Source organism: Notothenia rossii (genome assembly GCF_949606895.1).
Source record: "Notothenia rossii genome assembly, chromosome: 5".
Classification (NCBI taxonomy): domain Eukaryota; kingdom Metazoa; phylum Chordata; class Actinopteri; order Perciformes; family Nototheniidae; genus Notothenia; species Notothenia rossii.
Genome location: NC_136903.1, coordinates 74,494,864 through 74,508,398, shown reverse-complemented (window position 1 = coordinate 74,508,398; position 13,535 = coordinate 74,494,864). Strand labels below are relative to the sequence as shown.

The 13,535-nt window shown below is 38.1% G+C and overlaps 2 protein-coding genes across 3 annotated transcripts; both read right to left on the bottom strand.

The window, feature by feature from the left end:
• Nucleotides 1-750: 750 nt before the first annotated feature.
• On the bottom strand, nucleotides 751-4,608 carry abhd14a (abhydrolase domain containing 14A). Its single transcript, XM_079680987.1, has 5 exons — nucleotides 4,294-4,608; nucleotides 3,429-3,706; nucleotides 3,132-3,247; nucleotides 2,147-2,382; nucleotides 751-1,603 (listed from the first exon to the last, which is right to left on the bottom strand). The coding sequence occupies exons 2-5, from the start codon at nucleotides 3,686-3,688 to the stop codon at nucleotides 1,421-1,423; spliced, it is 795 nt and encodes a 264-aa protein (XP_079537113.1). The 5' UTR covers nucleotides 3,689-3,706; nucleotides 4,294-4,608; the 3' UTR covers nucleotides 751-1,420.
• A 176-nt stretch (nucleotides 4,609-4,784) lies between these two features.
• On the bottom strand, nucleotides 4,785-13,268 carry LOC307039154 (hyaluronidase-2-like). 2 transcript variants are annotated; one of them, XM_079680985.1, is made up of 5 exons: nucleotides 12,891-13,267; nucleotides 11,886-11,958; nucleotides 10,330-11,309; nucleotides 9,898-9,987; nucleotides 4,785-9,816 (listed from the first exon to the last, which is right to left on the bottom strand). In XM_079680985.1, the coding sequence occupies exons 3-5, from the start codon at nucleotides 11,278-11,280 to the stop codon at nucleotides 9,430-9,432; spliced, it is 1,428 nt and encodes a 475-aa protein (XP_079537111.1). In that variant the 5' UTR covers nucleotides 11,281-11,309; nucleotides 11,886-11,958; nucleotides 12,891-13,267; the 3' UTR covers nucleotides 4,785-9,429. The 2 variants fall into 2 exon arrangements, with proteins under 2 accessions (XP_079537111.1, XP_079537112.1); XM_079680986.1 differs by lacking the exon at nucleotides 11,886-11,958 and having other exon boundaries at nucleotides 10,330-11,307; nucleotides 12,891-13,268.
• Nucleotides 13,269-13,535: the final 267 nt, after the last annotated feature.

Genomic DNA, 13,535 nt, shown 5'->3' with positions numbered 1-13,535 from the left:
ACACATGATATGCTGATATGGCATAATGCAGTACTGTACTACTAATATAAACAGTATTTCACATATCTAAAGTGCTCCAACTATAACCAACTATTGACCAACTATAACACTGAAGTGTTTAAAACAGGAACATATCATTAACATGATAATATAATAGCCTACTCACAGATAACATTGATGATACTTTTGTACCTTATATTATTTTCTTTTGGGAAATTGTGTAGAATAAGTACTTTTACTTTTTGAACTTTAAGTACATTTTGATGCACGTTTTTGTTGCTTGTTTTTGTACTTTTACTTAACTTGTAATGGAGTACTTTAAGACTATAGTATTTGTACTTTTACTTAAGTTAAGGATTAGAGTAGACTTAAACTTTATATACAAATGTCAACATGGCAATACAAAAACTGTTCTTTTGATTGGTTTATTTGAGTATATTTGTGTACAAGTGTGTGTTATTAAATAATGGACAAACGGTTTCAATGGAGACCAACTGGAACATATAAAAGGGCAATCTACCTTTAGTGCTGGATGAAACCATAAAAATGCAAAAAGGAATTCGGAATTAATCTTATCCAACCACTGTTGTACCACTGTTGGTATCGTAATGTTTCTTTAATATTGTTAGTTTTAGTTTTTTCTTCACACGTACAGCTATATTGGCAGAACATTTCTTGTGAAGACACACCATCAGTAATTACCTCAGGTTTCCAAATCATGGCATTTTATCAACTGAAACATACAAAACACACATTTTCAGTTTTATTAAAGTCACACACATCTAATTTTAAGTTTTTTTTTTTGCATGATTGTCCAACGTATTGCAAATATTTTAGATATGACCATCATCATCATATAAATAAATGTTATTGTATATGGTTTCTTCTTTTTAATTATAACAGTGTGTATCAACTCTGTTTGTCTTGCTAAACATGTTTTCTTGAATGGTTAGCAGATCTTAATATATAAATCCTTCAAATGTGAGGCTAACAGAAGCTATTTAAAACACAGACACCTGCAACATTTGCATATTTACAGCAACCTACACGTCACCTACAAAAATGGTAACAGCGAAGCCAACATATAACATGTTTTACATGCAAAGAGAGACAGGAAACAAAAATCACCACAATACATAACGTAAGCTATTTTTTTACAACAAGCTGAGCTGAACTAGTATTTTAGGTGACACGATGGAACATTGAAAAAGATACTTCTATAATGGAAACATCTGAAATACTATAATGTTAAATGAGGTCTTACATGCTGTTTTGACATGTATTCAAACCAACTTCCATGCCTTAAGGTCTTTGCTTAAGGAGAAAATAATATGAGAATAATGTAGATCTAGAGTTCATGACTATTTCCTCTTCTTTTTTTTGCTTCCATCTTTGTAACTCATCTGCCTCCCTAGAAATCTCACTTTAGTTTCCCGAGGAAGTCCATCAACCCTTGGTGAAATTCTCTGGTTTTGTCCATGTAGCATGCATGGCGAGCTCCTTCTAGCTTCAGCACGGAGTGGTGTGGAAGTTGTATGAGGTTCTTGTGGGACTGGGCACCCAGATTTGTGTCCAGGGCTCCAAACACAATTAGAGTGGGAATCTAAATAGAAAATAACACAGGAGTGGGAAAACTTTAAGGCTATAAAGGGTAAACAATATATTCACACATTCGCACACCACAAGTCCTCTGAAATACCTGTGGGTGGTAAATCACCTTTACCAGGTTGTATTGTATAGCAATTGCATAAACATGTGATGCTTTCTACTTGTCTTAAGTTACATAGGTAATTCAAAATCTTTGTTAGTTGGAAAAGGGAAGCAAAGTAAAATTTCCCTTTGGAAATAGAAAGAGCATTATTTCTATCATTACATACATGGAATGACCAATTTTAGTATTAAAGCTGTTTAAGCAGCTGTTTGCAATCTGCAACATCACAGCTAGAGGTCACTAAATCATATAAACCAGATTAACATTGGGTATTAGAAGGCATAATAGAGTCTGTATAAAGGGGAAGAGACAGGTTACATACACAAGGCCCCCTAGTGAATAGGTTGTATCAATGGGTCCGCCAAATTGTTTTTTGATAATGTACATATATTTATTTTTGAATATATTTATACAAACAATGCCTTCTTCCCTCACCTGAATATTTTGGTACTGCTGTGGAGTGTAACTTCGGGTACCGACTGGTGCTATGGGAATAAAGCCTTGCAGCTGAGCGGTGTTCTTCATGAGGAAGGGGATGGAGTAATGTCCGCTCATGGAGGGGCTCATGAGCACTGCTGTCCTGACACCCAAAGACTCCATGAACCTTGAAAGTAGGTCCACTCGATTTTGATCAGTCTTCAAACCCTCCGAGTCCGGCGATTTTCCATATCCTTCAATAAGAACAGCAGTTTGTGAAACATAATCTGAACATAATTTCAATGTATGAACACCCACTGACTTTTTTCCTTTTGTTTCAATATTTTTCCTTTAGATTTGTTGTTCTACATTATGAATTTCAATGAAAAACCCAGCAAACAAAAGGTGTTTTGAGTTATTATGTTTGATTAGACCTCTGTTCAGAGAATTTGTGGTTCGGAGCTGCACTGGGAATTCCTTGAGGACATCTAACTCTATGATTTCTGCTGCCTATCCAAAACAAAATATAAGCCTAAAAGAAAATGCCACGTGTACCGACAGCATAGCACACAAGGAAACGCAGAAACTAAATTAAATATGTCTGAAAAATGCAAACCAGCATAAGCATAACAATACACATTTAAATATATTGCCAGATCTAAGAATATATCATTAATAATATCTGTTCTTATCAGCGATGGGAAACATCCCATGTATCCTGCTCAGAACTCAAATAAAAAACTACGTCATTCAGATCAGGCAGTCAAAAACTGTTTCTGATTTTTGTCTACAATATTAGTTAATGAAACCAAAACTAGGTCAACATGTAAAATATTCAATATATATATATATATATATATTATATAAATTACCAATAGTGACCTGGTGTGTTCAGAATGACTGTGTCAATCTTCTCATCTGTCACTTTTAGACTTAATCATTTTCAAGTATCACTATACTTTGTAGAAAGTGCTGATTATGTTCAACAAGGCTTAAGTTCTACCTGGAAGATCCATTGCTAAGGCTTGATATCCATTAGTTGCCAGCAGAGCCATTGTACCAAGGTCTTCCCAGGTTTTGGATGTGAAGGCCTGGCCATGCAGAAGGACCACTTGCAGCCTGCACAGAGAAATACAATTGTTTATCAGGATTTTATCAAAGACGATCACCAAACACTTTCTGTGTTTAATCTATCTTTAATATCATCCTCACGGGCTGTCTTTTTTTCACCTCAGGTTATGATTACAAGGCAGGTTATTAGCTTAGATGTTCTAAATATTCTCTCCACTTGTCGACTTACTTTGGCAATATCTGTCGTCCAGCTCCATCAACAGGTAAAGCTTCTCTGAAGAACAGTGGAGGGTCCCCAGGTAGCTGTCCAGTGCGAATAGTCACATTGATGGTTGGAATTTGAGGAGGGGTGGCCATTAGCCCCATTCTTTGAGCGTCTAGGGACGGCTCCATGCTGCCCTGTCGGATGGATGGCAGCAGCAGGTACAGCAGTAACGTGGCCAACAACACCAGGCCCAGGATAACAAGACGATTACGCAAGAAATTCATTTTGTTAGGTTGAACGATCTAGGAAAATAGGTAGATAGTGCATTGTGTAAGGTAAGAACCCGTCATGTGGATTCTGATCATACAGTATTTTGAATTGTCTGACAATGTATATAGAAATTGCCACCCCACTTCCATCAGGCCCATTGTTGTTCATTCTAAATATATTTGTTTAAAGTATAAATATACTATAAAATCTCAACAACAAAAAAATACCCTGTTTCCTTAGTTTCTTTACTTCAGCAGTTCTAAAAAGGGAATTCTTCAAATGTTCACACAACAGCTAAATCCAAGCTCACATTCTCTGAAACAGTACACTTAACAAGTTAAATGATTATTAGGTCAATAATGTAAATATTTCAACAGTTAGGACTCAGATGCTGACTGTGCACTGACAAAGTTAATCGAGAAAAACCCAATACATGTAAATAATTGAGTGAAAGTTAAACCTCCTGGATGAAGAACGAGAAATCTAAGGTAGGTTCGCTGTATAATAAAATTAGCCAAAATATGCAAATACGCTAACATTAGCTCTTCTACAAGCTCAACCTCTATACAGTAGGTCGGTTTAGGAGACTTTAAGGATGCCGCACCAGAGGAAAACATACCAACAAAGAGGAGATTATTCTCAGACACCTTCACTGACAGGTAGACAGGTCTGCCTGCTTTTTTATCGTCATGTCTTCTGCATTGCTGCTTGCCAGTGATGGGATGTTGCAGTGAGGCTTCGGGTCGACGCTGGCTGGAGCTAGCTTTCAAAAGTATGAGGAAAAAATGAGCTTACTGACACGACGCCACCACAGCTTTCGACGAAAATGTCCGATCAATCATCAGGTAAAAACTGGATAGAAACGTGAAAGTCGGGAAATGCATAGCAATGTCGATGAATGTCGATTACACACAAACGTTTTAATTAGTTTGTTCCTCGTCGGAGACCTTAAAGAGCTGCACACAACAACACTAAACCCCAGTGTCACTTCCTGCTGAAGCTACGTACGTTTGTGAACAAGTATTTTGTATGCAGTTCAATCAAAATAAGTTAGATTAATATCCTTTGTGTGCTTTAAGTATAAAAACATGTACATTATATACACACAGATACAGTACATTACTTTATTTCCATATTTTTTTGCACCTAGTAATAACATGTGTTGTTAATGTGTTTAATTCCAGTAGACTACAGGCTTCATAAAAAAAGAAATACATAACAATACATTCAGATGACTGTTTAAATAATTAAATTATCTTGTATAAAAACTGAATATGAAGTGTTATCAACAAAAAAACAGTTTACTTTCAGATTTGGTTTTAAAAAACAACATCAATACATTTTTGGCAAAATAAGGCTTGTAAATTAACACTGAAGCTGCTTCCAAAACAGCGATGTTGGGTAGTAAAAAAGTAAAGGTTTACAATTCAATGAATTATATATTACAGATTCATTGTTTTAGACTTTTGATAGTTTTATGCTTCAGACAACCACTGATTTTCACTGAGACAGGAAACTTACTTGAGTTAGATAATAAATTGCAACAAAAATAAGTTAAAGTGCAGTATTACAATTCTTTCAGCATACTTGAAACATTTTACTTCAATAGTATTTGGTATATGAAAAACAGTACAACATACCTTGTATTCTAACAAATGTTAGGTAGCTAAACTACTTTTTGAATGTTATCAGAGAGAATAAATACAGAGCCGACTGTATAAATATGAAACTGTTCAGCCAGTTATAGTCTAGAAAAGATATGTAGATGGCAATAAACTAATATGATGATTTACCTACATGGTTGCTATCTCCCATTCACAAGCTGCTGTGCAACTCAAACTACACCCTAAATCAAAACTGTTAATTGTGTTTAGAGCCAGAACAATACTGGATTTCCAAGGGTTATTTTGATATTTGAGAGCAACATTTATAATTATTTGTTCACATAAACATTAAGGTTCCCTTACATATTAAAGAATTCTGGCCAAACTTGACTAACCAGGTTAGATTTGTATCAATTATTTTTCTTTAAATCATTACATACTTCATGAATAAATGCTGAAATGTTTTTCTTAACATGTAAATCCATAAGTTGTTTTCACATTGATTTCCATGTCAATTACAAGACACCTTTGGCAATAAAATAAAATGTAGCTTTTCTTATCTCACTAGTACAGATCTGTCCAAACTTTCCTCTTGTATATTAAAATGAAAACTAATGGGAATATGGAAATCATATCATTATAAAGCACAGGGCTCAGCAAAGGGCTGAGATAAACACTGTTGTTAAAAGTCAAAACTTCTAAACAAGGGCGACCATTAAAAAGAGCACTTCATAGCATGGCAAAGGCACGGATTTCAACTGTTTACATTTCATTCATAAGGCTTCCACAACAGAAAGAAACAACAATGTTTAAGGTGTTCATCAGGGCTATTCAATTGGCGGCCCGCGGGCCAAATCTGGCCCTTTGAGTATAATGTTAAAAAGTTAAAATAATAATAATTAAAGTTTAATTAAAAAAAAAAATTCATTTAAACATTTTTTTTTTGGGCCAGAGTGCCTTTATTCCTGAGAGGGTGTTACATTGAGAGATAGAGGGGAAGACATTGCCTGAAAACTTTGGCGGGCTCCGGTTTCGAACCCACCTACTAGCAACTCCTGTCATTTATTGCGTCTCTGCGCGCGTCCTCGTGGCTCGCGCTGCCCTTCACTACAAGCTCGCGCACCTTCAACGGTTTCGCGCCAATGGTACGATTAATCCAACCTCGTCAGCATAGTTGGATATCAAAATGTCTCTTTCTACGTTAAAAAAACGAAAGGTTGACACCGAAAACCGGCAATTCAACAGCGAGTGGAAAGAGAAGTACTTGTGTGTAAATGTCAGTGGGAGGCTCGTGTGTTTAATCAGCAATGAGTGTTTATCGGTGTGTAGAGTACAACTTGAGAAGGCATTTTAAGACAGCTCACGCCAACTTTGACGCCACTTTTCCAGCGGGCTCTGATGCTCGCCGCCAGAAGATTTTGGGGCTAACTTCGTGCTGTGACCAAAGACGTAGCTCCCTGTTTCGGGCTTGCACTGACCAAGAGAGAGCTACTGCAGCGTCCCTACGAGTGGCCTGGATATTAGGCAAAAAGAAAAGGCCTTTTACGGACGCAGAGACAGTCAAAGAGTGTATGCTTGCATCAATTGAGGAAGTGGTTGCAGATGAGAAAATCAGAAAAAGCGTTATTGACTCAATTAAGAACATTCCAATTTCTGACACGTCAACATCAAGGAGAGTGGAGACCCTTGCATCGGACGTTTTTGAGATTCTCTTGGACAAACTGAGAAAGGCGGAGGTTATGTCGCTAGCTATTGATGAATCCACTGACAGCAGCGATGTTGCACAGCTGTGCCTCTATGTTAGATTTTTTGATGGTGAGTTCTTTCGGGAGGATCTACTTGGATTAATTCCTTTGGATGGACACGCGACCGGTGAGGTGATGTTCCACAAAGTGGTTTCGTTTTTCAAGGAGCACAAGTTGGGATTGGATCGTATTAACATGCTTGTAACGGATGGGGCCCCTGCGTGTCGGGCCGAACACAGGGACTGTCCGCTGGGCTGGCAGATGTGGCACCACAGCTGAGATCGCTTCATTGCCTCATCCACCAAAGCCTCCTGTGCGCAAAACTGAGTGGTGAGTTAAAAAACACAATGGACTCTGTCATGTCATTAACTCCAGTTTACAGCACCGCCTTTTCCGCCAGATGTTGTCGGACATGTCAGCTCGACATAATGATTTGTTCATGCACAGTGACATTAGATGCCTAAGCAAAGGAAACGTCTTGAAACGATTTTGTGAACTTAAGGAGGAGATCATGGCGTTTCTCTGCAATTCAAAACATAAAAAAGCCAACGCCTTTCTGTGTCTGATAGAGAATTATGAGTTTTACGCTGCTGTTTGCTTTTTGAGCGACATTTTCCAACATCTGAACCAACTCAATTTGGAGCTGCAGGGCAGAGATAAAATGGTTACACAACTTGTGGAGAGACTCCATGCATTTCAAAAAAAGCTCACACTTTTTTTTGAGGATTTATGTCCAGGCAAAATGCTCCATTTTCCAACCATGCGCACTGCAGGTTTACAAATCACCAAGGTGATGACTGGATTTATGAACGCATTGAAAACCAACTTTGCCGCGAGGTTTGACCATTTCAGTCTCCCGACTGAAGGGATGAGATTTGTGAAGGACCCTTTCTCTGTGAATGTAGAGGGAGAGTTTGCACTGAAAGCAAAGGAGCTGATTGTGACATTAAATGAGGCGTCTTTACAACTCGAACTCATTGACATTCAGTCATCAGATGACCTGCGACAGTCATTTCAGCTGGCAGGTTCTGAAAAATTCTGGACTCATGAAGTAAGCCACGAGAAATTCCCTCATTCAAGGGGTCTTGCACTGTTTGTCCTCACAATGTTTGGCTCGACTTACACGTGGGAATCGGCATTCTCACACATGAATGCCATAAAAACTAATAATCGAGCATCCCTCACTGACCAGTATCTGCATCACTGTATGCGTATTGCCATGACAACGTATACTCCCCACTTCCCTGCTCTTGCTAAATCGAAAAAATGCCATTTCTCTCATTAGATGGCACATATCTGCCAAGTTGGTTGCATACTGTATGTCAGTTATCACTATGTTAATCAAAAAAGGTTTGAGTTTTAAAAGGCTGTGTGTTGTGGTTTGGTAATTAATACAAGTCTTTTGATAATTGTTTTTGCTTTTAATTAAGCAATTGATGTGGTATGGCTCACTTGTCTTTATTGTTATTATACCATAATATGCACTGTTGTTTGTGTATGGCCCTAAATTGCTATTTTGTGTGAATTATTCGATCATGTAATCTAAATCTAATAATGTTGATGGTTATATTAGCTTCACATGTACTGAGTTCTGAACTTGCCATTTATAAAGGCCTTGGGGCTATGTTTGATTTAATTAAACAAAATATATGCACTCCACTATGCTGTTGTAGTCATTTCATTTCATACCTTTATTTATGCAGGTGAATCCCATTGAGATCATTGATCTCTTTTTCAAGGGTGACCTGCTGTAGTATTTACTGTATCTGAAGCTCTTAATATGATTGCTCATATTTCAAGTCATTTTTTTCCCGGCCCCTTGCTTTGGATCGTTTTCATCAACCGGCCCCCATTCCAAACTAATTGAATAGCCCTGATGTACATCAAGATTTTTGTTAATACTTCATGTTGTTCTATTGTTGTGTCGATCATAAAACAAAACTCAAAAACTGTAAAAATTAATTATGAAGGCATTTTGTCCTCTGTGGTAAGACTTCCACAAATCCATGTGTGCAGCAATGGTATAGAGTATCTTCTAATCTGAAGCATGAAAGAGGCCTTTAAGAGATATGTCAGATTTTTTGAAATAATTGGATATAAGTTTAAGAGTTGAACAGTTTTAAAATGTATGAATGAAAATACGTTTCAGGAGGAGGTCCTAAAGTCGGAGCTCTGCCAGTGCAGCTTGTCAAACACAAATGTTCCAGTTTGATGGGTCTGTGTGCTGGGATAAAAAGTCTCCTGTCATACTGGGATCACCTCTGATGACAGGAGGGAGTGTCGGCTGTTGTAAATGTATCAGTTTCTATAGTGCATATCTATAACTTAGCAACTTCATGTTGAAGGTCTGACCTGTGATCTTCAGAGCTGGCAGAAGCAGTGAATAGTTTGCGTTTCTCAGCTTCCTCAGTGTAGTAAAGTGAGGAGTCCTAGTGGGAGTAAAAGGCAAAGAGGCCAGGTCCCTAAGACAGAGGAAGCTCTATTCTGCCCCTCTTTCTCAGCACAGGCCTCACCCCTGTACCCACCGTAGCATTGGCACTGGAAGTGTGTGCGGAGAAAGTCCAGCTCAGCTAGGCCAGGCACGCCTGTAACCTTCAGCTGGCCACCCTGACTTGTGATGCTGTGAGTTAAGGGGCTGAGATGCAGGTACACGTCATTGTCTGATATTTTGCGCAGACAGCGGCCATGGGACTTACAGAGCACCTGACTGCACTGTTCAGCAGCTGTAGTCACGTTGAGGAGGTACCGGCCCAGCTGTCCCTGGAGATAATCATTTAGGATGGTGCAGCTGGCCTGCAGGCAGAAAAAAACAACATTATGTTAACGCCAAACCTATACTATTCAGCACATAAGCAAAGAGGGAGTGACACTTACGCTGCTGCTTGCATAGGAGGTGTCCCCCCAGAAGATCAGACCTGCAGCCCCGAGAGCAATACTCTCTCCAATGGTGGAGACCAAATCTGTCTACACAACATTTACATAAACAGTTTAGTGGTGTATATTACAATGATGTTGATATTATCACACAGGTACATTTGAGTCAATTAAATAATTTAAATGGTCGCTTAGCTAATACACTTTTAACAAAGTGTTATCGGTATTTTATCTAACCATCATACATTCCTGTGGTGTTAGCGGAGCCCCAAAACTAAAACAATACCTAATGTTGTTATCTTGTGTATCCCCAGCAATGTGTGGCAACTGCATCCTCCGATGTAAGGTTACATATAATAACTGAACTTCTAGATAACATAATAAATGTATAAGCCTCCTGTACTTGATTAACTTTTGCTCCAGCCAACTTACTTGAGATAGAAGGGTCATCTGATTCATGTAAGAAGGGCGGGTATAAACGAAAACTGGCCGTGCTAATCCATCCCCAACCGATGCTAGTCGCATGGCCTCCTTCACCCTGTTCCGGACAAAGAGGCGCCCATAATTTGTAGAGGCAAGAACGGAGCCCATGTATATAGACGGGAAGAATGCTGTACAGTCCATCCACAACCAGTTAAGTTGATCATTGCGGCCCATTTCCACAACTGGACAGCGTCCTGTGTAGTTATTCAGGCCATTCCTGTAGTCATGGTTATAGCAATCTGGAAACAGGTAGAAGCCCCACAGCTGATTTGGCCTCAAACTCTTGGCAAGTTTCAGAGTCTCAAGCATAAATTTGCGAGCTGACAGCTCAAATTCCTGCTGTGCAACTTTCCCCACTTGTTCTGGAGTCCACTTTGGGTTCTTTTGGGCCACCATTTCACGAGATTTACTCCGATAGATATCTTTAATATCCCAATTTCGAATCCACAATGGGCGCCACTCCTCCCAGTCAATCACAGCTAAACCTTTCGCTACTGGGTCACGTATATATTTCTGCAAACCTTCAGGCATTTTTTCAAAGTGCTGAGTGAGGCTGGCAAGCTGTGGAAGGCCTCCATTCAGTGCAGTGCCACTACGCTCATAATAGGGATACAACCCAAGGCGTTCCTTATAGAAAATTGTGAGGTTCTGTCGGACAAAGCCCTCATTGGGGGATGCCACAATGTCAAACTGGTCCAGAGATAAAGTTACACCATGCCACGGGCCACACTCCTGTGTTGGGGCATTCCAAGCTAGAAGAACTGGCGTCTGGGAATATAATGGCCACCTTGTCTGCTTTAATTCTGCTGAACACAAGACTGTCCAGGATGTTAACAAAGTCAGAACAAACCAAGGCATCTGGCCAGCTGTGGTGAAGAGAGGGGGAGATACAGCCTCCATGGTCACTGCCCGTCTTCTGTCCTCTTTCTCTTGAGAATACAAATAAAGCAGTTTTGTTAAATTCAGAGAACAATTAAATCCAACAATTCAAAATATATAATACTGTGGTTAAGGGGATTGAACACTTTTATAATGATCACTTATAAATGAAAATAGGAAATGTTCAGAGTGATTTTTAAGTTATATTTATAAGAGTTTCAGAAGAAGAATGAAAAGCAAAAGCAATATTATTTGATAGGTTAATACATAATGTTAGAATAAAGTTACAACAAATACACTACATTTATGATGAAGATGAATTATAGCCTATAGGTAACATCTTATTACTGATATTACCAAGTGATTGGTCGCAGTTCACTCTGCTGTTTGATGACTTAACATGAATCATTTGTATTTGGAACAGTTGTGGCAAAAAGTTAAATGTTGGTAAGAGCGAGATTTAAAGCCTTCACTATTGACATTTAAATGCACATTTAAGTTTTCTCTGAATACTTTGAATTCTTCCCTACACGGGCACAGATAAACAAAGTTTGACAAAGTTTCATTGAAACTGACAAACGTGCTAAGTAAGCTAACATGTTGTTTTTCTGACTATTTAGTCTGACCTGTTCTGATGAAGCCAAGCACGGGGGCTTATTCCACTCATGTAACCTTCAGATGAATTGTTCTTCCACAGCCCTGCCATGTGGAAGATATAAATTAGAGTCCGTTTAATCCCATGTTGATTATTTACAAAGCTAAGGCTAATAGATACAACGGGAGGGATGGTGACGGGTAATGTTGAGCAATAGTCCATAGCATTGAGTTCCTGACTAGGGGGGTGTCAAAATGTATTAAAGATAAAAGAAAGTCGTAATTTGCCGTTTTTGTTCATAGAGCATGGGGTTTAAATTTTAAAACACTATTACTCAAAAGTTAAGAATGATTGTAACCCTGTCTGTCATAAAATGGACAGTAAAACTACATTCCACTGCCGCTCACCCCCATTAAATTAATAGTCTGTTCTTCATTTTATGCTATGTAGAGGGAAATCAAAAGTTAGGCCAAATCCTACTGCGCGACATTAATGTGAAAGTTGAGTTACTGGTAACTTTCTCTTCAGATTCAGCTGAATACCACATATAACTTATAATCAAAAACAATAAAGTCATAACATATGATGCATTATTAGAAATAAAGCAACCTGGCAACATTTAAAGTCAATTGACTCTGAATTGACCTGTAATAGCAACAACATTAGTGATAAATGCATAATTAAAGATATGTTTTATAACCCAATAATACAACAAACATTATTCTTGCCATGGACAATTCTGAATAATGAGTACTTTTATATTTGGTCTATTTTAATGCTATTACTTTAACCTAAATATTATTTTTGAATGCAGTGCTTTTACTTATAACGGAGCATTTTGGTTGTTTACTACTTCTACTTTTACTTAAGTAAAAGATCATAGCTATGTTTTATAAATGTTACTCAGCAAAAGCATCTTTCTAAAAAAATTCATTGTTTTACATTATATTCCTACATTTGACCTTGCATCTCAGTTGGGATAAAGCATAACCTGCATTAATCACATACATTTTAGTGTCCAAATAATGTCTCTTACCAATAACGTTTGTCCTCTCTTGGATCCAGATGAAAGTAGTTCAATCAAGCAAGTTGTTTGGATCAGTTTGCTTTCTGCTCAAAACTTGTCCAGGTCATTTCCCCTTTACAGAGCAGACAAACGCAGTTCTTCAACTTGTGTCGAAATCCACCACTGAGTGTTGTTTAAATATCCAGCAGACTCCACCTCTGATGTTGGACGTGAGGCTACGTCTTACCTGCTTTTTCTGACATCATCCATTGAGGCAGATTAAAATGTGTACAGTACAGTGCTTGTACTGTATGTTGAATGTTTTATACCTGTAGTCATTTCATATTAAGCCTTTGAAGTAGTAGACAGCAAAGTTAATCGATTTGTAGGACTCAACTGTGCATTTAAACTTTGCCACATAAACAGTTCTACCATTATGGCTCACACTTGATCCTCAGAAGTTGTACTGATGTTTAGGGTGTGCTATAAACGCTTTGGAATCACATTATGAATGACACAAACAAGGATTGGCCCAGAATTTAAAAAAATGTAATAGCTTTATGACCTGCGATCTATGAACTGACTTTGGACTCTGGCACATGTAACCTCATGAATACATTCATATATGTACATTTCAATCTTGACTGTTTATATGTACATATTTAGATTTATTTA